Source organism: Meriones unguiculatus, chromosome 16 (genome assembly GCF_030254825.1).
Source record: "Meriones unguiculatus strain TT.TT164.6M chromosome 16, Bangor_MerUng_6.1, whole genome shotgun sequence".
Lineage (NCBI taxonomy): Eukaryota > Metazoa > Chordata > Mammalia > Rodentia > Muridae > Meriones > Meriones unguiculatus.
In genome coordinates, this window is record NC_083363.1 from 33,011,079 (window position 1) to 33,036,298 (window position 25,220).

Here is a 25,220-nt window from a genome sequence, read left to right on the forward strand (position 1 = left end):
ATGGGTTTGGACTCCCTCCACCACCTGCCTCAGATTCCAGCCGCAATGCTGCCTGCAGTTACCACCTGCCTCTTGTTGGGCTCCTCCCTCAGGTTCTCTGCTGCTGCTTCTCTCTGGTGGCACCATTGTTTTTTGTGTTTGCTCTGGTTTTCTAGCTTTGAATCGACCCAATGTCACTTGTCTCTTCCTTTCTTCTATCCAATTTTATCCTCTGCTCCATAAAGAGAAGGCAGTCTGTACCTCTCTCTTTTGGTTGAGTGTGAGATAGAATTTTCGGTATTTGGGGGCTTCCCGATGTAACTCTTGTCAGGGTTATGAGCCTGTTACATTACCATAGTGAGGTAGCACATACCTGGAACCACAGCACTTGGGTGACTGGAGCAGAAAACCACATTTGAGGCCAGCCTGGGCTGAGCTGTGCCACAAGACCCTGTCTGTTCTCTCACATCCTGCTCTCAGGTACGCTGCAGCTGAGAGTTTTTGCTTCATTTTGATCTTGCCAGTTTCTCTCCTTTCGTCAGGAATGTGGGGAGGGTCTCCCGTGGCTGCCTTCCCAACAGCCCTGTGAGGACGTGATCTGTCTTTATTCTGTCCTCACTGAAGTGATCTCTCCCTGAGCGCAGTTGCCTTGCCGGTCATTGCTGTTCTTACAATCTTACAGAATCTTACAATTCTTACAGAATCTCATGGTGGAAAAGTGCTGCTGTAGCTGGTTACTAGGAGCGGAAATTCACTCAGACTAGCTGGCAGAGAACGTACACACAAGAGATCATGAGAGACCCTGGGGAACTCTGATCAAAACACTGCATTCCTACTTCAGAGGGCTGGAGAGCCATCAGAAGCCCTAGTGGCCAAGAACATCTGTGTCCCTCAGGCCCAGCTCTGGGCCAGCTTAGCTCTGACATCTCTCCATTCCTCTCAGTCAGCTAGCTCCTGCTCATACAGTTCCTACTGTGTTACAGCCTGGCCTCTCCTTGGCCTTCCATGACTGCTCTTTATGAGCTCTGTAGTAAGTGTACTCTATGGTGTTTGCTGGCTCAGCCCAGCCTTTTAGTTCCAGACCAGCAGTTCTACAGTGACAGGCCTCCTCACATTGGTTCTTCCCCACCCTAATCCACTGTGGCCAGAAGATGGCTGCCTTCACTGGCAGCTCCAGTGTAGTGGCTTAAGATGCCCCCACCGTGATCTGTCATTAGCCGGGCTCAGCTGGATGGATTTCCTGATCCATGTGGTGCTGCCCAGGGCCACTCAGAAGGTTTTGCTTTGTTGGGAGCTCACAGGGCTTGGAATATGGAGCAAGCTTCACGCAGCTGGCATCTCACTCAGGAGCTGGGGTAAGGGGCTTGTGTAGTGTGTGTTATGTGGGCTGGAGCAAACTGCTTACACACCAAGCTGTCATCATATGGCATGCCCAGCTGGGCCCCTATGTCCTGCACTGTCTGCCTTCAGAAACAAGGATGGGAGGGAAACTCCGAAAGTAATTAGAGGCTTATTCTCTCTAGGAACATAAGACTTCTGCCAAAAATAAGCCAATAAACAGATGGTGTCTATACAGACATAATCTAGATTTTCTTCATTTATTCAAGGTACGGTGCTCACCTTAGAAACTTGACAGCTATCATTCATTTCTTTTCCAGAAATTAATGTGATAGTCCATAGATGACTCTTTCCCTTAAGCAGTAACTCTCAGCAGTTGCCAGTCTTTCTGAAAAGCTATACTTGACCGGAAGCTAATTTTTTATATAAGTAGTGTATGAAAATGTAAAGTGACTCAGAAAACCAAACAAAAGTAGTGTTAATCATTAGGCAGGCTGCTCTTTCTGATCCATTTAAAACAGGTCCCCCAAGGACCTGGCCAGTGTGCAGTGATTCCTTAGGTAATATGTGATTCCTCAGAAGTGTGAGAGAAATGGTCACCCAGAAGGTGCGTGAGAGGGTTCCCCAGTGTAAGGGAAGGGTCCTGCATGAGCTGCTTCTCCCAGTGTTCTCAGAGGTGCAGACCTGATCCTGGCCCGCTCCTCCCTCAGTATTCTCCTCCCCTTCCTTCTCCTTGATCTTGGTCTGGAACATTTTCCAGATTTGGATCCTGATCTGCTTTCTAGGTCCAAATTGTGACTCACTTCCACTGCCGGCCTGCTCCTGAAGCCTCATCCCCTCCTGTCACCAGAATGCCTGTGCTGCCAGATGTAGCCCATGGCAGCTCAGTATCCAAGTGGGTTCCCTAGTAAGGGGAACAGGAGCTGTGTCTGACATGAGCTCAATGACTGGCTCTTTGATCACCTCCCCCTGAGGGGGTGCACCCTTGCCAGGCCACAGAGGAAGATAATGCAGCCAGTCCTGATGAGACCTGATAGGCTAGGGTCAGATGAAAGGGGAGGAGGACCACCCCATCAGTGGACTGGGAGAGGGGCATGGGAAGAGATAAGGAAGAAAGGGTGGGATTGGGAGGGGACAAGGGACAGGGCTGGAATACAAAGTGAATAAACTGTAATAAATAAAAATAAAAAAAGGAAAAAGGAAATTGACCAGCTCGTTTTTGTATTCTAAATGCAACTAATAAAATGAAATGTAAACTATTATGAATAAATGCAAAGTTAGGCAATTTGAAAAGCCTTGCTGCAGATACATTTCACTATGAACCATTTATCAAATACATTTCTAAATCATTAACTTGAGAAGAGAAGAAGAATGCCTGTGCTGTAGCGGTACATGCGCCTCCCTTCCCCATGACAGGAACGTGAGTCAGTCAGTTTAGCAAACATCGTAGTCTAGATACCATGGTGGCTGCACTATGCTGGTGATCCTGGGTGGAAGGCATCATTCCCAACAATCCTTGGACCTGTCAAGTTCCTTCCCTGCTCTCCTGTCCAGGCTGAGCTGGTATTACTTCCTATGTAATGCTACCTAGGAACCTCCATCTTAGTTGAAAAAAACAGAAAACTGCTTTCTTCTGAGAATAGCATTTCTTCTGGATATATATTAATTGATTTTTTAATTTGTAGTTTTATAGAGCTTTGGTAGGTTGGGGGATAACCACAGACAGATTACATAGAGGCCAGAAGTGGTGGAGAATCGAGAACAAAGATGAAGCCTTCATCCTTGTATAATTAAGATGCTGCACCATACAATTGAAATATCCCTTTGGATTAAGGAAAACAATTGAAGCCAGAACACAAGTGTATCATTTTTGTTTTTCCTAGTGCCTTCCCCACCTCTTACAGAGCTTCTGTGGGTGCAGGTGGGGCAGAGCGAACGTGCCCTGTTTTTTATTTGTAACACATATTCACCCTGCCATCCGTGAGTGCCTGTGCAGACATAAGGGCATATTCAGACTGTTCTTGTGGCCTGTAGAAAAGCATGTGTCCTGTTGCTCTAGTTGTGGCTCACTTTGATGTTGGGTAATCTTGTTTCAAGTGTGAGGTTTATTGGGACATCCCTGGAAGTAGGCCTGACCAATAGGAGACCTTTTTCTTGTTGCTGTGCTTGGCTTTAGCCTTCCCCAAGAAAGGGTGGTAAGGGCTGCTTTATAGCCCATAGCCAGAACTCCCACAACCCTGCCTTGTATTCGCTCATTGCTCTTTCAACACGTAGGCACTGGAAATCTCTGTTTCTGATTCAGGGTTTGAGTCACAGGAAGCTTGCATATGCTACAGTGCTGACATGCTGAACACCTTGAAAGTCTATTTCATTGCTTTACGATGCTGTGTTCAGTGAAAGAGGTTCAGCTCTCTTAAGGTGGGCCCCATGTTTACTTGAAAGGAACACAAGACACACACCAAGAAAATGGGGTGTATTCTAGTGTGACCTGCAGCTTATATTCTGTCTTGGCCAGAGTCCCTGATTTGTCTAAATTCAGCTTCCTCACTACCAGATAGGAACAGAATAGTTTCAGCTTCATAGACATAAGACTGTCATGAACATTGTTTACACACACAGACCACCTGTGTGAACACCTGACACCAGGCATTCAGTGAATGACGGCTAGTTCCCAGAAGGCTTTGCTGTTTTGTCTCTGACAAAATGTAGGCTTTGTGGCTTCAGACTTACCTGGTAATTACAATGCAGAGCCCTTCAATTGTGGCTGAAAGAAATGTGAGAGGAGCCGGAGCATATAATGCCTCAGCACTCACCACTCTTCCAGGGGACCTGGTTCTGAGTCCCAGCACCAACGTAGCAGCTTACCATCTGCAGCTCTAGATCCAGGTAATCAAACACTGGGCCTCTGCAGGCCTGCACACACATGGCACACACAATTACCTGCAGGCCAGACACCCAGCTGCATAAAAATTAAAGCAATTAAGAGAACATATCAGACGGTTCCCACAACACTTCTAAAAGGTCATTTATTTTCCTATCGCAGTTTTTAAGTTCATAGCAAAGTTGAGAGGAAGGTTTCAAGGTTTCCCACATCCTGCTTGTTGCATGCATCACCTCTTCATTATCATCATCTTCCACCAGAGTGATGTGCTTTTTGCACAGCAGGGAGCCTACACTGACGTGCCATTATTCCTCAAAGACCATAGTGCACACTAGACTTCACTCAGTGCCACGCACTGAGTGGATCTGAACAGTCTATAACAACACGCTCCCGTTGTTTCCCCTACCCTTTCAGCTCTGGGGATTGAACCTAGGACTTTACACATGCTAGGCAAGCACTATACCCCGAGCCCCTTTGCCAGCTGGCCATTCTTAAAATTTGTTCTTGATTGTACACATTTAAGTTCTATAACCTCATGTTTTGGCTGTGTCCATCCTTGTATTACACAGGAGCTACATCTTGTTCCAGTGCTCTAAACATCCCCTCTGTTCCTTATTCATGTCCCATTGCCTCCCACTGATCTCTTCCTGTCTCTCTAGTTCTGTTCGTAGCTCTTAAAAGAAGTTTGGGCATTTGTCTTGTGATTCTAAATGCTTATGAAGTAGTAAATTGAAGCATATTTACTTTGGAGATGAGTCTCCCATCTCTTACAGCAGTAACCATAAAATATCTGCTAAAGATACCATGGTTGTGATTGCCTGCTATAAAATGCCTGCTATAAAAAGGCCAGCTGTGTCGCCAGTGTCGGGAATGAAACTTTTCTGTCGACCTGGCGTGTATGTCCTGTCCTGAGATGTTGGTGGGTTTTGTACGCTCAGTTTTCCGGTTTGTCTTGCAGAAGACACTCAGATGTGAAATAGCAAAGCAGCTGCACCGTGTGCCACCATCTCCCAGAGACACAAATGGGTACCACGGCCTCTTGGACCTTTACGGGATAGATACAATCCAGCTCTGTGATGGGAACGTTAGAGACACACAGATCTCGTCACCAGGCAGGGGCCAGCGCATGCGCTGGGTCTGGATATAAATGGACACTGGTCTGTTTTCACTGGACTTGGTGCTGTCTAGACCTCAGCCTGAGCTGGCATTCTCTCTAGGAAATGGATGGTACTGATGGCCACAGTCCACTGCATTCTTGGGGAATAAGAAAGTCAGAGCAGTGTGGTTTTGAGCACTTAACTAGAAGCCCTAGGGAGGAGAGACAAATCACACCAAAGATGTTTGGAAAAATGTTAAGAAGTCATGTTATTTTTATATTTACCTAAAATTACATATAACACGTGCAAGTGTATATTTACACATGTATTATAAATTTTAGAGAGGGTAAAAAATATGGTTCATTGAGTTACTAAATAAGTGTGGTGTTACTTGTTCCTCCTTTATCCTTTTCCTTCTATATTGCCCTTCTTCCCTTATCCTTAGTTGTTTTTCCATTTCCCACTTTATATCACCTGTGTCCTGCTGTGCCCCTTTCCACCCCTGCCCTTGACATCTGTGGTCCTTGTCTATTGTCCTAGTTTCTGTGCTTATCCCACGTTGTATAATCACATGCAAAGATTTGGAGCTAAAAATCACAGCTGAGAGAGAACATGCGGTGTTTGTCTTTGTAGGTCTGAGTTACATCACTCAAAGTAATGGTTTCTAGGCCCATCCACTTAAAAGTTTTATGACTTCACATTTTTTTATAACTGGATAGTATTCTGTAGTAGATATGTACCATAATTTCATTATCCATTTATCTGGTGAAGGGCATTTAGGCTGCTTCCATTTCCTGTCTATTGTGAATAGGAGACAGTGAACATTGCTGAGCAAATGTCTGTGAAATGGCATGTTAGAGCCTTGAGGAATCTGCCAAGAGTTATATAAATGGTAGATTTATTCTTAGCTTTTTGGGGATTCTCCACACTGATTTCCAGAGAGGCTACACCGATTTGCATTCCTACCAACAGTGAATAAGGGTTCCTCCTTGTCTACAACCTAATTTGTTGCTATATATTGTTTTTTGATCTTTGTCATTCTGACTGGGGTAAGATGAACTCTCAAAGTTGTTTTGGTTTTCATTCCTATAATTGCTAGGGGTGATGAACATTTTTAAAATTTTTATTTTTACATTATTTATATTATTATTATATTATTTATATATATACAGTTTATTTACTTTGTATCCCAGCTGTAGCTCCCTCTCTCATTCCCTCCCAACCCCACCCTCCCTCCCTCATCTCCTCCATGCCCCACTCTAAGTCCACTGATAGTGGAGTTCTGCCTCCCCTTCCATCTGACCCCAGTTTATCAGGTCTCATCAGGACTGGGTGCAATGTCCTCCCCTGTGTCCTAGCAAGGCTGTTCCTCCCTCGGGGGTGTGGGAGGAGAAGTCAAAGAGTCAGCAACTGAGTTCATGTCAGACAGTTTCTGTTCCCCTTACTAGGACACCCACTTGGATACTGAGCTGCCATGAGCTACGTCTGAGCAGAGGTTCTAGGTTATATCTGTGCATAGCCCTTGGTTGGAGAATCAGTCTCAGAAGATACCTAGGCCCAGATATATTTGGTCCTTGTGGAGCTCCTGTCCTCTCCAGGTCTTACTAATTCCCCCTTCTTTAATATGATTCCCTGCACTCTGCCCAAGGTTTGATTATGAGTCTCAGCATCTGCTTTGATATACTGCTAGGTAGAGTCTTTCAGAGGCCCTCTATGGTAGGGTCCTGTCCTATTTCTTGTTTTCTCCTATTTCCAATGTCCATCCCATTTGTCTTTCTAAGACTGATCATCTTACCCCAGGTCCTCCTTCTTGTTTAGCTTCTTTAGGTGTACAGATTTTAGTATGTTTACCCTGTCTTATAAATCTAGTATTCACTTATAATTGAGTATATACCATGTGTGTCTTTCTGCTTCTGGGATACCTCACTCAGGATGATCTTTACTCAATCCCACTGGTAATAAACATTTTTGAGACATTTCTTAGCCATTTTTAGATGATTATATGATTTGTCTTTAAGTTCATTTATAAGACTAATTATATTTATTGACTTACATATCTTTAACCAACCCTGCATTTCCAGGCTAAAGCCAGTTTGATCATGGTTGGTGTTCTTCTTGGTATGCTGGTGTTTTATTGGAGGTTTTTGTGTCTATGTTCACTGGGGATATCAGTAGGTTGTTTTGTTCATTGTGTCTCTCTCTAGTTTGTATTTTAGAGAACTACTTGATTCATAGGACAATCTTGGGAGTAAACCCTCTGTTTTGTTTTGTTTTGTTTTGTTTTGTTGAAGAGTTTAAGGATTGGTTGTAGTTCATCCTTGAAGTCTTGCGGAATTCTTATAGTGACATTTTTTAAAAGTTACTTTGAGGGCCAAAGTGAGAACCTTCAACATTTTGACCTAAATATTTTAGAGTTCTGTCAAGATGAAAGCCAAATAGAGTTAAGTTGCAAAATTCAAAACAGACGGTGAAACTGAATACAGTTCAAGTTTTTCAATTAAAGCACTATAAAGCCAGCATGCAGAAGTCTTCAAAACTAGTCACATGTGTCACTGGTATTTTAAGAAGTCCTTCCTCTGTAAAGGCTGAAAAACACTGAGCTGTGACACTGCCTCAGTGAGCACTGGATCCTGCAGTCACTCTTCATTCACACTGGAAAGCTGAATTCTAAGCAGTTCGTTTTGGATACCACATAGAACAGCACTGGGCACCAACTTCAGCTGCCCCCCAGCCTAGGTGTGTTGCCCCTGAGGCGCCTTTCCACCACGTGGAAAGTGGTTGAGCATCTTCATGATCAGCTTCTGATGCCATAATGACCCACCTAAACTCGGGAAACAGACGCATCCAAGAACCTTGTTGTTACACATTATTCTGTACCTTTGGGGAAGTCTTGTTTTTAAAGTTCTTTTTCATAATGTGGTAGATTTATATATTTATAATTATATATGCTGACAAAGAGAGAGCAACAAAACATTAAAGATAAACTCTGCTCATCAGTTACAGACACAGAAAGACAAAACTGAATATTCTAGATGAGAGCTGCATGTTTGTTGTTGTTGTTGTTTTGTTTTTGTTTGGTTTTGTTTTACTTTACATTCATTCAACAGAAGTGAACAAGGCAGGAGCAGTGCGGCAGGTCACAGGGCCACAAACAAGGACTTTGGCCCTCACTGTGAGCAGCTAGCAGAGCCACTGAAGGGCTTTGAGCTGAGAGAAGGTGTGTTATGACGGGGTCACGGTAGGCTCTCCCTGACTGACGTGTTGAGGAGACTAAGGACTACCTCTGTCTGTAGGGTAGAGAAACAGCGCATTATGCTGTGATAGTAGCTTAGAGTGCCGCGGGGAGTAAACATGGCAGGACGTTTCAAGAATCTGATTTGAAAGTTAAGGCACAAGTTGCAGGTGCAAGAGGTAAAGGGGAGTTGGTGGTGGCACTGAGGTATTTGCTTCGAGTGGCTTCAGGAATGGGGTTGCTTTAACAAATGGAAGCTTGTGGAGGGAGAAGCAAGATCTCGGGAGCTCAGTTTGGAACACGGCAAGCCCTGGAGTGTCTAGCTATTAGATCTATGCATTTTCACTAAAGACCAACTAATTTTCATTAACAAAAGTAGTATTCAGGTAGCAATCAATAGAATTGAAGACAGTAAATTAATTTCAAAAATCAGCAAAACAAAAGGCTGTTTAGGAAAAAGAGCACAATAAAATCAATAAACCTCAAGCTTGACTGAGGGGGAAAATATGACAAAAATTTGGTAGGTAAAGTGAAAGGACTTCAGATCCTATGGACATTAAGAGGGTATCAAAAGAACCATTCTGTACCCAAACTTGGTAATATATAGGGAATAGACAAATTTCTTGAAAAGCATAGTCTTCCATAACTCAGTCTACAAGGCCAGTGTTACTCTAATACTTAAGCCAGAGGACTTAAAGGGAAAAAACTATAAACCAATGTTTTTCATGGATATAGGTGAAAAATTTTAAATGTGAACAAGGGGTAGCTATACTGGGTATGCAGAGCTGATTCAGCTTACAAACTTTGATTTGTCACATTAGTAAAGAAGAAAAATTGTACAGTTATAGCAGTAGATGAAGAAAAGAAATTCAACATGGACTCCAACACCCATGTGTAGCATTCATACTCAGTATCTCCGAAGGAACTGCAACCTTAAGAACATCTACACAAACCCGCAGCTAACATGATACTGAGTGGTCAGACTATCCAAGCCCTTTAATATCAGCAGTAAGTCAGGGATCTCCTATCATCCATCACTTCACCTGCTTTCAGCATTGCGTTAGAATTCCTAGCTAATGCAATAGAACAAAAGGAGAAGCTAAAAGGCACAAATAATGAGAAGAAGAAAAAGAGTTGTTTTGTTCACAGGTGATAGAATTGTTTATGCACAGTATCTGAAAGAAAATTGCTGGAACTGTTCTGTTTGTTTTATGCTGCTGTGACGCGCTGGCTAGTTTTATGTCAGCTTGACGCAGACTAGCATCATCTGGGACTGGGGAACCTCAACTGTGAAATGACCTGACCAAACTAGTGAAGGAGAAAAAGAAACCAGGAACAGAATGGGAATCCCACCACCCCAGAGGTTGAGATAGGAAGGTCGGGAATCCAGAGCCATCCTCTGCTGCACAGTGAGTCTCATGGACTATGAGACCCTGTCGCATAAAGAAAAAAATACGGAAAGGGAAAACAGTAAGGAAAAAGGCAAGAGTTTACGTAGGGAGAGGTGTCAGTGGCAGGCAGCAGACATATTAGAATTGCATCAGAGAGCACCACGCCACCTCTGCCCAGTGATGCTGCAACTGACATCGTCAGCCATCTCACAGGGACTACTTCATTGGCAACGCCATAGACATTTTTGGTGTCACAGTGAAGGTTACTCCTGGGATATGAATGAAGACAAAGTGTTTCTCAATGCCCTAAGATGCACCAGGCCACCCAGCCCCTACAGCCAAGAGTACCAAAGTAGGGACCCTGCACAGACCTATCATCAGCTCGAATTCTAGACAGGGGCCCGCTGTGCTTCAGTCCCTCCGCTTTTTCTTAGCAGTCTGTATTCTGGGCCACATATGTATTAGGTCAGTGGTCAGACCTCACACCAGAAACTAAACTTTAGGGCAGAGAGCTCATGTCCAGAGCAGAGCATCTTCGTTTCACTGTCTTATGCTCAGCAAGGGCTGCTGTGCACCCACTGCCAGCACACTCAAGGTCGTGAGTTCAAAGGCTCATGAGTAGCACTGGGCTAGTCCTGTGTCTTAATTGCAGTATTGTTTGCATGAAACACAGTGATGTGGAACAAAGGCGTGCTGCACAAATGTCGTGTCCTAGTGCTGATGGTAACCTAGAGTTCCCTGAGATGTCACCAGCGGGTGAGTGTGGGGAGGGCACAGATGTTATCCTACAGTGCCTGTATCTCCACAGAACATCTGTGCTGCAGCATCCAGCAGTGGTCATGTCTGTCTAATGCTCTTTAATTTGTTCTAGGGACAAGCAGATCTTTTGAAATATGCTAAGAATGAGACCTTGGAGAATCTGAAGCAAATCCATTATGCAGCTGTTTCGTGTGGACTGAACAAACCCGGCACTGAAAACTCTGAGGCCCAGAAGCAGCGCCGGAGCCTAGAAGTCATCCCTGAAAAAGGCAGTGATGAAAACGAAGACTAGGGGCCCTCCCCCACTGTGGCGTTCAACCCTAGGACCAGTCACCAACTGCGCTGCACTCACTAATGAGGATGATATCTGGGATTTTAAAGCACAACTGGAATAGCCAATTGCAGTCCATTACAGCTGTGACTGTATGTAGCAAGCCCAGTGTGAAGGCAAATAAACTCTTTAACAAGAAATTCTATCCCTGGCCCAAACATGCTGTATTTGTATTTGTATTCGAAACGCCCTGAGGTTCACTGTGAAGAACAGGGCATTTGCTCTAGCTCCAGCGACAGACCGTTCCTGCTGAAAACAGTTCACTCCAGGGGAAATGGACTGGACTGTTAAATTCGCATTTGTTGGTGAAGGGGTGAAGGCGTACTCTCTGTGTGTGCTCCCCGTCATGGGGCGGTGGAGGATTTGGTGGCATGCTTGCTGAGCCATATTTACTAAGCAGAATGTAAGGACCGGGAGCTGAGGACAACATGCCGTGGGACTGAGGCTGCCCGGCTGAAGATGCGGGTGTCAGCGCGGGCAGCCGGAAGGAAGCAGCACCATGTACATAGTTTTTCACTGTATGGCGTAGTATTCACATTAAAGATATCTTTTATGATCTTTCTCCAATAGCGGTACATGGCTTTAGTGAAACTTTAACTCATAAAGCATCTCCTCTTCCAAGAAGCCAATTACTTGTTAAATGACTGCTAAAAATACGTCACCTAAGTCACTGTGTGGCTTTTAGGATGGTTGTGACAGTTTGCAATGGTGGCCTAGTGCCTGATTGTGATGTAAGCCCGGCTCTACACTGTAGACCTGAATCACACCTTCGTCAGGGGTGTCTGCAGGATGAGCAGGAGTAGAGAGGGCGGGCAGGTCTCACTTTGCTGTGGGGCCAGGGATCACAAATCTCTGTTCAGTCTGAGAATGTCTTTCTCCTTCACACTGAGGGGCACCTGCACCGCATAAATTTCTAATCTGAGCTTTTCTTTTCAAAACCGTGACACTTCAGGATACTTTTGAGGGTTCAAGAACCCTGCAGTCTACTTAATGCTTCCCACAAACCACGCATTGTTTCGCTGTGGAAGAACAAGGTTCTGAGTACTCAGTGGGCCTTGCTTTCCAGGCATGCCCTGGCAGGATAGGTGGCCTGCGGCTGAGCTCACAGCCCTTTCTCTTGTGGGCCATGCTGTCACAGTAGCTGCTCCTAAACCCAGTGCTCTGCTCAGGACCTGTCTCCACTGGCCTTTGGCCAGGTGTGAGTCTTGCTGGAAAACTGTTTCTTCAAAGACAACAGATAAACACCAGTCAGTAGCTAAGGCTCTTAGAAATGACAAGGAGAAAGAAGTGAATGGAAAGAGAGTAGAGAGTAATTTATAGAAGCAGTAAGTGATGAGTAGTGTTAGTGGTGGTTCTAAACTTAGCAAATAGCCGCAGTCAATTTGAAGTTAAAAAAAAACTCTAGCAATCATCTGTCATGTGACTTAAAGTACAGTAAAACAAGAATATAGCTGTATCTGGAATAATGGCGGTTATCATGCAACATGCAAGTCAGATGTCTGCAATTGTAAGGCTCCTGTAATTTGTTGTGGCTTATGCAGGTCTAGAGTCAGTGATCTTAGAACTGGAGCGGAAGGTGGGCATGGACGTGGGGCCCTAGCACTCCCGAGATGGAGGCAGGCTACACCGGGGAACAGAAATCTGAGGGAGCTGCTGTTACTCACTCTGACACGTTCCTTTCCGGATGTGGAAGCTGTGGGTGCCGCAGTCTCCACACTCACTAGGGCCATGCTGGTGCTAATTAGCTAAGCTCCTTTTGGTCTCTTTAATATGCCAAGTGGTAGAGGAGAGCAGGCAGTGTCAGGATGTCTTCCCAAGGCAGGCAGTATCTCCTGTTTGTCTAGTTCCTGCCCCAAGGAATAGGCCACCCGCCTCTGAGGACAGTGCCAGTCAGCAGAGCCAGAATCAGGTTCTTCCTCATTCAAATGGAAACAAAAGACGTTTGTCAAACTAGACAGAGTCAAGGCTTACTTACAGGCCTCCGGGGAAAGGTCTCGCTGGCTCACTGTGCCTCAAACCTGTGGAGGCCTATACTCATCCCACTGACAAACCAAAATGTGATTCTGCTTGATGGTTTGAGAATCTGTGGGGACACTCAGAGTGGTGTGCAGGTTGGCTTCCCTCATCATCCGTCCATTCATGGGGACAGCTTGTGACTTACCTTATATAGAAAGCCCCATGGGCTTGACTCTGACATGTATGACTGAATTGTATGTGTATAAGCACGTGTGCACACACACACATACACACGAGTTTTACTCTTTATTTTGGGGGCTGTGTAATCCAAGACAGCACAGGAACAACAGGCCATAGGTAAATCTTCGCTGAGGACCCAGGAAAATGAAGAGCTGGACCAAAATGCACAGAGGGTGACAGATACCCGCTCAGTCCCATGGGAACAAAAAGTCACGTTGTATGTGTGAATGAAGGCAGGGTAAGGACGATGTCCTGCCCACAGAGCAAATTCAGGGGCATCTGCGAACATGCTAAGTACCTGCTGCCAACCCCCCACACCGAGTAAACTGATCCTCCAACCAAGTTTATCCTGTGGAAATATGGCAAGTCCATCTATTTTTATTTTCATGTTTTCACTTTTGCCAGGTATATGGCTTCTGGATTGTGAAACAGAAGTCATAGAGACCTATCAAGCTTACCTCTGCCACCTCAGGGCAGTGTGACCCAGGAGCCTGACTTTGGGGGAGGGGTACATTCTTCTTAGGCTGGCTGGTAGCATAAGCAGGAGGTCCTTGTCACCCGCATGGAGTTGGGCCCCCACACGAGGGAAAGTCACCCAGCTTGCTTAGACTCAGTGTTCTTACTATACTCACAGCACAGCCCTGCCGCAGCAGAGGATGCCGTCGTGGACAGGCGAATCTGCAGTGCTCAGTGGTTGCCTCTGAAGGCAGCATGAGCATGAGCGGGCTTTCATCAGTGGTCTGGAAGTACTTTCTGTTGTTTGCGTTTGTGAAGAAGGAGCTGTGGGTTGAGGCTGTGAGCCAAGGGATGTGCTCAGGGCACTTTGCTTATACTATTTTGTGGTGGCTTAGACCCTAAGTGTCTTCCAAAGGCCTTTGTCTTTCAGGCTCAGTGCCCAGTTTGGACCATTGGGAGGACTTAAAGAATTGACAAGTTCTTGAAAGAGATGCTGGAATGCTGACCTCTTCCTCTCCCTTTGCCTCCCGATCACCAATAAGTGAGCCATTTCCTGTGATACATGCTCTATGCAGTGATGTGCCTCCCCACAGTCCCAAAAGCTGGCTTGAGCTGACACCTTCAGACAAAAGCACCTTCCCTTGGAGAGAGGTCAGAGGATAGGGAATGGGTTGGGTAACTAGAAGGAGCTTGCATGTGTGAAGTGCCAGCCTGGGGAGTGTGGCCTGCTGAGGAGCACCAGGGAGGACCACGAGATGAGGAGGAAGGTGAAGGCTGTGGTGAGGTGGTGACTTATGAGCCTCCCCAGAGGCTCAGCTCTTCTTCAGGGTAGCCCTGAGGTTTATATGTTTAGTCCATCATTTTATTTCTTTCATGTAATTATAAACAAATGCTCATTTAAAAAAAAAGTTCCATTCTGGAAATATGTGAGCCAGAGGAGTGGCTCAGCTGTTGAAGGGGCCTGTGTGAGTTCAGTCCTATGACCCACGTGGTAAAGTGGAGATCCAGCTCCTGCAGTTGTCCACTGACTTACCCACGCATTCCATGGCACATGCACACAGCAAATGAGTGTGAAAATAGTGAAGAATGTGTGCTTTCACAGGAATGGTACCTCCAGTTCCTTCATGGAGATGCGCAGTTGCCACCAAAAACTGGCTCCTTTCTCTTGTGAAGTTCTGGCTTTAGTCAGTCATCCAGAGAAGCTAGTGTCCATTAAGACCAGGACCACCAAGCACAAGAGGACCAAAGCTGCGACTGAAACTGAAAACAGGAATTCCATCTTAAGTACAGCTACAGAGGTGGAGAGGAGGTGGGGGCTAAATTGTGTTTAAATGTGACTGTTAGAACTTACAGGGATGGGTAGTAACAGAAGGTCTCTTTAGATGACTGTACTCTCCAAAAATATTACCCAAACGTGAAAAACCGAAGGCTTTTTCATATGGACAAAAGCTAGAGGAGTTGATGGCATTATGACGTGGGCAGTTCCAAGGGCAGAAATGGATCTGCACAAGGAATGAGTAGAACCAAAAGCAGTAACCACACAACAAACATTTTAAAATTACCATTACTACTTTAATCTTTTTAATAGAGCACTGGCTGTCTTAGAAGAATGCATTGTGAGGTGTCTAGAATGTGCACCATGACAACATGGCATCCTAAGAGGAGAAATGGGGTGTCTGCCCCATGCCAGCAGCATGGAGTCTGTCTTAGGCAGTGTGCTGTTGCTGTGAAAAGACTCCATGACCTCAACAACTCTTATAAAGGAGCACATTTAATTAGGGCTGGCTTACAGTTTCCAAGGCGCAGTCCATAATCATCATAGCGGGTGTTGCTTGTTTGTTGACCTACCTGCTGGTACTCAGATGGGAGAGTGTCCAGGAAGCCCACATCTCCAAGAAAACAAATTTGAGTCACTGCACCAAGTGTTGTTGTTCGTTGCAGCTGGGCTGCCTCCCTGATTGGGTGGGAAGGTGCCCTGAAAACCCACAGCTCCTGGGGCTGGGAAGGTAGCCCAGCGCTGAGGTGGAATAGTGCCCCAAGGATATCCTGAGTCATAGGAGTCCAGGAATGTCACAGCTCTGGGGTGGGACAGTGTCCCAAGGGTATGCTGAGGCACAGGAGCCTAGGAATCACACAGCTCTGAGAGAAGACCTCCTCAACAAAGATGTCACAGCTCCCAAGGGAGGGTTGCTGCAACCCTGATGAGCTGCAGAGCTTTGGAGCCTGAGCTCCACTCCGTGGCTCCACTCCGTCTGATGGGAGCGTCACAACAGGCAGTAAATCTCTTAAAAGTTTTATTGAGGGACACTTCCAGAGGTCTGGGGGAGGAGCTGGGCTGCTGGAGAGTCCTCAGGCAGGGTCTGGCCGCTTTTTTTTTTTTTTTTTTTTTTTTTTTTTTTTGCCTCGAGAGGTTATAAAGTATACAGAGTCCAAAATTTACAGAGTCCACTGTGAAGGCAGCAGGCCAAAGCAGGAAAGCTTGCAGTTGTCATGGACAGCTCCCATAGCGGCAGCAGTAGGCGTTCTGGGGCAGGAAAGGTGTTGGTTCTCATAGCAGTAGGCTGAGGCAGGAATGGTCACCATGGACAGCTCTCGCTGAGCCGCTGACAGGAGCCACCATTTTGTCTCTGGCCTCCACAGGCCCAGGGTGGGAAGGAGGGGCTGGCTGCCCTGATGTAGGAAGGGGGACTGGCAGCCGCTTGAAATTGAATGGCCTGCTTCTCAAGGGCTGGGCATAGCTTTGGGGGGAGGGAAGGTTTCCAGTGGGCCGCCACAGCTTGGGGAGAGATCACTACAGCCAGGGGACCATGTCACGTCACTGCCCCAGGCCCCACCGCATTGGTGGTGGCCGCTTTGATCTGGTGGTGACTGCTGCCATGGCTTTCACCTGGGTGAGGTGCCAAGGCTCAGCCCTGTGGCCACAGCCTTCTCCTTGGCTGAGACAGCAGCCCTCTGCTGTGGCAGCCTTGATGGCTGCTGTGGGCAGGTCAGGGCTTTGATGGCCGTCAAAGCCACTGGCTGCTGCAGCAATGAAAGCTCTACAGTGGGTAGCCTGGCAACACACGGGCAGACAAGGTGCTGGAAAGGGGCTGAGAGTTCTACATTTGTAACCGCAGGCAGCAGGAAGAGAGACACACACCCTGGGTCTAGCTTGAGTTTCTGAAGCCTGAAGCCCACGCCAAGCGACACACTTCCTCCAACAAAAGCACGCCTGCTCCGGCAAGGCCACACCTCCTAATTTTTCTCAAGTAGGGTCACTTCCTGATGACCAAGCATTCAAATATGTGAGCCTGTGGGGGCCATGGTTATTCAAAGCACCGCACTCTGCTCCCTGACCCCAGCAGGCCTGTACCCATATCTTACGTCTTCCTGTGCTATCACAGTCTCAACACTGCTTAAAAGTCCAAAGTCTCTCTTGAGACTGTGGGAATCTTGACTGTAACTCCCTGTCAAATTGGAATGAAAGAGCAGATCGCATAGTTCACTGGCATAGAATATACATCAGCATTGCAAGAGGGAAGAAAGGGAGCACGGGGAGGAAACACTGAACTAAAGCAAGACCTAACCCCAGCCGGCCAAATTCCAGGGTCTGCATCCCCATGTCTGATGTCAAAGACAACTCCAGATCTTCAATTTCTTTCAGCTCTGTTGACTGCCGCCCACTCCCTGTCAGCAGCTCCCCTCTGATATCTCCGATATATTGGGCTTTGCAAGGCAATTCAGGCTTTACCTTCACACAAACGGCCTCGCTGGGGCTCCATGCAGGGACGCCCCTGGCACATGCCTGGCCTCAGCGGGAGGTTCCACAACCTTTTCTTGTGGCCTTGATTCTAAAGCCAGAACCACAAGGCTGAAGCTGCCAAGTTCCTCTGCTTGCTGGGGCTGGAACTGTGGTCCCCTGACTCAGTTTCATCTGCTTCTGCTTTCTGTTGCCTAAAACGTTGTGTTATTATCATTCCTCCTCACAAGTTGGAAGCTTAGCTGGGTGGGGCCTTCCCCTCAAGCAGGGCCGTTCCGTTTCCTAACCGTGTTGTCTATTGAAGTGTGCTGTCTTTTGAACACTTTTCCTTTGAAGCCTCTGCTTTCCGGTTCTAACCTGTGCTGCTTGCTCATAGGCTGCTGCATTCGTTTGTGTTTGACTCTATCGCTTTTCACTGGGTTTGGCCCCCTCTAGCCCCGCTTCTAGCCCCGTTTAGCCCCTCCCCCAGCAGTTTCTTCCTTTCTCTGAGTTCATCGATCAGGCAGTGTTTATCAAGGTAGATTTTCAGTCTTTTAATGTTCCTAGATTTTTTTTTCAGATTTTATTAAAAGTTTGGCTAGGAATCTAGCCATGCTATGATTCATAGAATCTAGTAGTGCTATGTTCAAAACCATTTCGTTTCTGAATCCTGAAATCTCACTGCATTTTCCTCTAGCGTTGAACTCTTTGTAGCTTACTTTTTCCCTATGTTGGGGATGTTTTGTTTGCATTTATTTTACTTTTTCAGTTCACCATTGTCGTGGTGATGTAGACTGGCTTTTTCATTCATCTGACCAAAAAAAAAAAAAAAAGAACTTTTTTTTTTCTATATTTTTTAAATGCCTGAAAGCTGAAAGTCTGGAAGTAATTGGGCTCTTCTCCTGGAAGTCTCACTCCGGGGTGGGTGGAGAGTAGGGGAGATGATCTTAGGGATGGGTGAGGGGGTGCACAGGGTGTTAGGGGAGGGGCCGTCCTCGTGAATGACAAGGACCCATGAAGGGATATGGGAAAAGCGCTAGGAAAACCAAAATAGCCCAAAGGACCAAGGTGGGAAGGGACCGAGTGTTTGGTGGGGAGCGCAGCTGGAAGGCAGATGACTTGGAGAAGCTGGGGTGCCAGCTGAGTTGGCTTCCACCTGAAGGGTGGCTCTGGTATAGAAAGAGGCAGGCATGGCAGCAAGGTGCTGCTGTGAGCCACGTGAGCCACAGGGCACTTGGATTGGTGTGTTACAGCAGAGGCAGGGAAATACAGTCAGATTCGGGTGGGCAATTCAGATTTCTAGTGGGCACAGCAGGAGAGAACCCAAACTTCCATTTTGACCTGGGCAGCTAGGTGAGTAGCTGAGGACCTAATTCGGCATGGGGAAGGCTTGAGGGAAAGCAGGACTGGAAGACAACAGTAAAAAGTGCTGTTTGGACCTGTACCGATTGACACGCCGGATAGGCAACTGAACCTGCTGAGTTCGGCTCAGCTCGAGCATCATCAGTGGGTTGCTGCGGTGAATGCGCTCTGCCGCTGACCCACACCCCAATACCCAGGGCCCCTTTACTGTGAAATCTTGTGTGTCTTCAATTTTAACTTTACCCTACTGCTTATCTATTTACACCCGCTCCAATTCTGCTTATTCTTTCCACAACTCTCCTTGATGGACATACCCTCCTGGATCAATCCAGGCATAGAGTCTCTTCCCTTCCCCCATTTTCCAGTTGCTTTTGTTCTGTGCCTTGGCTTAAATTTCTTGAGCTTGCTTTCTATCAGTTCATCCTTCCTGTGGCAACCTGCTCTTACTCTGTGGCACTAGGACCCACCTGAGCCCCTGTAAATTGTTCCTTCTGCAGCGCTTCCTCTCTCAGCGGCTCTGCTCAGCTTGGCCCTTCTCTTGGTACTAGTTTTCCATTTTAATTCAGGAGCCATGGGGCTCAGCTCATGTTTCTGGAGAAGCAGTACTTCTGAGCACCTTGGATGCTTGCCGTGCAGGTATGCCCCCTCTGACCTGCTAGTGAGGAAACTGTTGTACTGTATGGAGCGTGCTCATTAACTGCAGGCAAGCTCCTGTCTTCAGTGGCTTTCAACACTGTGAGGTATAAGCTCTTCTGACAGAAAGCCAATGACTGCTCAGCAAATAGCTACTGTCAGCTACAAATCCTCCAGGACTTTCCAGGTTCTCAAAGACAAGGCGCACAATAGCTCAGAGCCAGAAACTCACCTGAGAATGCAGTCTCAAGAGCCTTTCGTGAGAAAGACTGAACTCTGGAGGAAGCTCAGCTACAGTAAGGGCTGGGGAGGGTATCCATTACTGGAGCCTCCCTTTCATCTTCGGGGAAAGGAGGGAAGAATAACGCTTTGATGGCTTTAGGGACAGTGTTCGTTCTTGGAGCTCGGTCTGATGCGTGTTACTAGCCCTTAAGATCTGAGTACGCCTATCTGTGTTGTGTAAATTAAACAGCCTATACCTGGGTAGGCATGGCTAGGGTTCCCGGGCTTGGAGAGGACAGAGAGAATCATGGGAGACAGATGACAGGAAGAGAGGAGGAAGGAGGACACCATGCAATGGGTTAGTGTGGAGGAAAAAAAACAAACAAACATGTGGGCCAGGAGGAAGGACCCCAATGATAGTGTGAAAAGGCCTGGATGAAGAATTTAAGCAAGTACCATGGGGTTATGTATGGAAGGTAGATCAGATATAGAGGATATTGAGCCAGGGTAGGTGAACTATCTGCCCAGCCCAAGGTAACTAAGGTAATTATAAAATCTAACAGGTGTCTGTGTCTTATTATTTGTGATAGTGGGTTAAATAATACCACCATGATAATCTTAGGGATAACAATAAACATTATAAACCAAACACTCTTTTTTTTTTTTTTTAATTTACTACAACAGCGTGTGAAGATCTTGTCTTTCCCTCCTATATCCATCATTGGTTTGTGGCATTTTCTATGCCCAGAAAAAAAATATGTGAACTCAACATGAATGATAATTAATTGGAAGGGCTAAGGGAGGTCAGACTGACTGTAAGCGAGCCAGGCAGGGCCCACGGAGATGCAGGTGGCCTCACCCAGCCACAGCTCAGAGGCACCCAGAGACCACCTGAAAGACCAAAAGATAGCAGCGATCGTTAACACTATGTAGAGTAGGCGTGGTATAGCAAGAGCTACCTCGCTGCATTCTTTCCCGCCTTCCAGTTCCGGGGGGGTACGTGACTTGGCTCACAATCTGCCTTCCCGCCTTCCCTGTTCTGGGTACGTGACTTAACTACGGCTTTGTTCAAACCACCCAATCAGAACCCTGTAACTGCTTCTCGCTTCTGTAACCGCGCCTCCTGCTCCCGAGCCCTATAAAAACCCGTCACCCTAACCGAGAGGCGCGCAAGTCCTCCGATAGGCTTGGTCGCCCCGGGTACCCGTGTATCAAAATAAACCTCTTGCGGCTTGCATCCGAAGGCTGGTCTCGCTGTTCCTTGGGAAGCGGGGTCTCCCCGTCTAGATAGGCTCCTGGCAGTCTTTCATTTGGAGGTCCCACCGAGATCTGAGACCCCCGCCCAGGGACCACCGACCCAGCATCGGGAGGTAAGACCTGCCGGCTTTTTGTTCTGTGAGTCTTGTGTATCGTTGTGTTAAACGGTCTGTCTTTGTGTGAGTTCGTTTCCAGGGGGTTCGAGTCCCCCTGTGGTCTGGACTTGGCCAGGTCATCTGTATCAGACGGAAACTAGAAGGAGCCGACGGGCTCGGACTTCTTTTCCGTGCCTCCTGGGAGACGTCTCAGGAGTGCCTGGTAAGGGTAACCCTTCTTGGGTTCCCTTCTGTCTGGAAACACGAGCCGAGTGGGACTCTTTGGGGCGACGCCCCTGAGAGAAGGCTACGTGCTTCATCTGGGAGACGGAGGAACCGGACCTCCGACAAGGTCTCCATCTGAATGTTTGTGTTCGCTTTGGCGCTGATCTCGTACCGCGCGGTTTGTGTCTTCTGTCTGCCTGATTTTTGTCATAAGTGTAGTGAGTGTTGTTTGTCTGTCTACCTTTTGTTTTCTGTTCTGAAAGGCCTTACGAAATTTGTTTAAAATGTGTGCCTATGCGCCTTATTAGATCCATAAGTGCATATTGTATAGGCTGCCACGTGGTCTAAAGTGTCTCAGTGTCTCGCCGCCATCTTGACTTCACCATGTGATTTTATAATGTAACCGCCATCTTGGTATGGATAAAAAAGAAAAAGAAAAACCTTGGTCAAATAATTCTCATTTCCTTCTAGGTTAAAAGGATAGCTTATTTTAAATTGGTATTGGTTTTAAAAATTAAATTGCTTGCACTGGTAAATTCTGGTTTTAAAATCTGGTTTTAATTTTAAAGATTATGTTTATGCCTTGTGACTTCTACAAAAGAGGTACTTTGTTTTAATATTGCAAAAACGGGTTTTAAAAAATTGTTTAAAGTTTATCAGACATTTGGGTATGACAATGACTGAGAAAATTGCAGTTTTTGAAATGTATCTTATGGAGAGCTGTTTGTTTGATAAGCTGCTTTGTTTATAAAAAACATGTTTACACCCTGTTCTTTATCTTGAGACAAAGAAAAGGGGAAGTTTCACCGAGTTCCTTAAAGCTTGTTCTAAGTTCCTTAGAGTTTGGTTGTTACCTTTATGTTATCAGATGCAGGAAAATTATCTTAAAAAAAAAAATTTGGCAGTTTCAGAACTCCTCTTTATAGTAATGTAACTTGCTTTTGCTTTGCCTATAAAAAGCAAATCGTACGTAGACTCTGGGCTTCAGCAGGATCATGTCAGAATGGAAAGGATTTTAGTGAGAGTTTTTCTGAAAAGCAAGAAAGAGAGCGAGAGCAAAAAAGTAAGCATGTCTGGTTAAGCCAGAAAAGAAAAGCTAGAAATCTGAATGTATATAGCATGTCGCAGAAGGTTAGTGGATGTGTTATAAAAAAGCCAGAGAGTTAATATGATTTAAAGAAAAACTGTATTTTAAAATGTTATACTTCATTTAAAAGGCTGGTGATTCCTCATTACAAAATGTTTTTTTTTATGCTCTTTTAAGAAAAAATTCTAGCTGATAGGTTTGGTATGGCTAAAATAATTACAGTTTAAAATTGTTCTGTTATGCAGTTGGTTCTAAAGCTTGTTCGATTACTGGGAACTTTTGGTTGTGGGGGATTATGGAAGCTCCGAAGTGTTTGCTGTATCATCAGCACCTAATGGCCATGTTTGGTATTGTCAGTCACAGCCTGTGCTAATGCTAGCACATGGCCAGCCGCCATGATGGTTCAGCAATGGAGAGCTCGTAAAGCTGTAGTTTGGCTGCCATATTTGTTTAAGACTTCCAGCTGAGTTCAGTTACACGTGGCCAGCCGCCATGATGGTTCAGCAATAGAGAGCGCGTGAAGCTGTAGTTTGGCTGCCATGTTGTTTAGGGATTCCAGCTCAGTTCGGGTACACATGGCCAGCCGCCATGCTGGTCCGGAGATATGTTTAGTCATTAGTGCTAAATGCAAAGCTTTTTAATGTTCAATTTTAATGCAAGTGGTAGGAGCAGCAAGATTAGCTAGCCTCTCTATAAACTGTATCCGATTAAAAGGTTTGCTTTGATTTTAGTTCAGAAAGAACAGATTTAAAGTTATGCTAAATACTGCAGTTGAGCCTTACCTAGTCTCTTATCTATTTGTCTTAAAATATATACTTCTAGGACATGCATCTCGAAAATATGCTAGAATGAGAGATCATAGCATTCTGTTTTATAGGACACAGTTTAGAGCAGATGATAAAAACAGAGTAACTCGGATATGCTGGCCCTCAAGCTTGTCAGAAATCTGAATTAGGCATTTTAACATGTGTAAGCTTATTGTGACAGGAAGTCCCGCAATCCTGGCAGTAGGTCCCCCAAGGTCTCCGAGAAGATTTGGGCACAACGACAGATGAATGCTACTCTGGATTGTGGTATGCTAACCACTGGGCAATATTGCCTCAACTGGCCCACTGCTAAGGCCCAGCCAAAACTGTGGACACCTGGAGTCAATGTTTCACGTTGCTAAGGGCGAGGTGAGGCCATTCTCTCGTTTCTTTCTCCACAGAAACAGTCTCTCATCTTATGTGCCTGGCAGAACTGCGTCTGTTCAGGATGCTGAACACAGGAGCCAGGGACACTGCCTAGGTAATGGGCTAACTAGTCATCCCTGTCATTTTGATTGGCACATGGATTGGTATTTATTTAGCTTATAATTTATCCTTCTCAGGTCTCTGAACACCTTGACGGCTATGCTAAGCTTACGGTAGCTTTGCAGCTAGAGAAAAGACAATTAGATCGACTGTTAGCTTATTGATCAGCTCATTGGCTAGAACCACAGAGTACTAGATACCTTATTTAGAAAAAAAGACAGGTTTGCCTTGCTCACAGGACTCATGTCTTAAGATAAATAAGTGGAGCTTATATAGGGTCTGAGAATACAGGAGTTTAGGTTGTAAAAATCTAGAGTGTTATTATTTAGTTTAAAAAAATGTTTCAGGGTTGATAAATACAAAAGATTGGAGAGTCTAAGTAGTTTTTTTTAGGTATATAATTATAAATTATAAAGAGATAAAAATATTTTAAAGCAGATTAAAAATGGGAAATATTATAAATTTCTCCCCCCTTTGCTACTGTTGTGCTTATTTTATAAAATTTTAAAAGTTCAGAGTGTTGACATTGATCAATAGAGTTCTGATAAGTTGATGGAGCAATAACTGCTTATTATTCAGTCACCAGGTTAAGATTTTAATTTCCTTTGTTGGCTTCTAAAGATAGACTAAAGGTGCTTCTCGTTATTTTAAAAACATCTGTTTAATGTGTGTATCTGACCCAAAAGTCATAGCTTTTAGTATGGTATTCTTAATATCTGCCATTTCTGGGGTAGATTTTGACACAGAAATATCCTAAACCTATTCCTTCTAGTTGCTTTGTTAAGGAAAGTCCAAGCATCCAGGGTTTAGCACTAAAAGCCAGTAATGTATTTCTGCCTAACTTTCCAGTGTAAACATAAAGTAAAAGTGAAAACTAAAAGTATATGCTGAGTGTATAAAAATGGCCAAGCTTCATTCGTGACTAATTACAAACAGCTATGCCCACAAAAAAAATGTTACTGTGGACACACTTAGGTTGTGTATAAAGGTTATAAAACAAACAGCTAACTGATACTCATTCAGTGGGATGCAGTTTTACCTGTTCCTCTCAAAATGTTTGATTTGCTGATATGTTACTTTTCTGAGTATTTAAAATTATGTATATTTCCTTTTGTGTACTAAAATTTCACATGAGTTTCAGGGATGTGACCTGGATCTGGCATAGCTCAAAAGGATTGCAGATGAGATTTTCCCTGATCTTTCCCATTTAATAGATAAATTTTAACTCCTGTCTCCAGTCTGAATTTGTCTCAGCAGATCTTCACCTGTTTAACTCTGTCTGGGATCAGCTGTGGACTGCAAGCTGAGATCTGGACTTCCTGGAAACTGACATGATTGCTCCCTGCCTCTTCGGGTGGATCAACGAACCAGATGCTTGGGACTTCCCCATTGCCCAGCCTTTGACTGGCATTTCAGCCTTCCTAGCCCCTGATGCCTACTGTCCAATGGTCAGCTCGAAGAAGCTCCAGAAGACGGATCTACGCCCAAATCCCCCCTAGCAGGCTGAAATGCTAAGTCAAAAGGGGCTCCCTGGCATTAGCTATTGTCTTGGACATCTGCTTAGCTGAAATGGACACTAATATTGCAGCAACTGGGCTAAAAGCCTCGAGAGATCCTGTAATCTCCTTGGCTTACTACCCCTATATCCACCCTGAAGGGACCCCAGATC

General features: G+C 45.5%; 1 protein-coding gene across 3 annotated transcripts in view; it reads left to right on the forward strand.

Moving 5' to 3' along the window:
* Positions 1 to 20,838, forward strand: part of Plcl2 (phospholipase C like 2) — a 186,562-nt gene extending 165,724 nt beyond the window's left edge. For 2 of the 3 annotated variants that reach the window (XM_060369644.1, XM_060369645.1), the window contains exon 7: positions 10,790 to 20,838. In XM_060369644.1, coding sequence (XP_060225627.1) covers positions 10,790 to 10,969 — 180 coding nt within the window. In that variant the 3' untranslated portion in view covers positions 10,970 to 20,838. The remainder of the gene's footprint in view (positions 1 to 10,789) is intronic. The other variant, XM_060369646.1, reaches the window with a different exon arrangement.
* Positions 20,839 to 25,220: the final 4,382 nt, after the last annotated feature.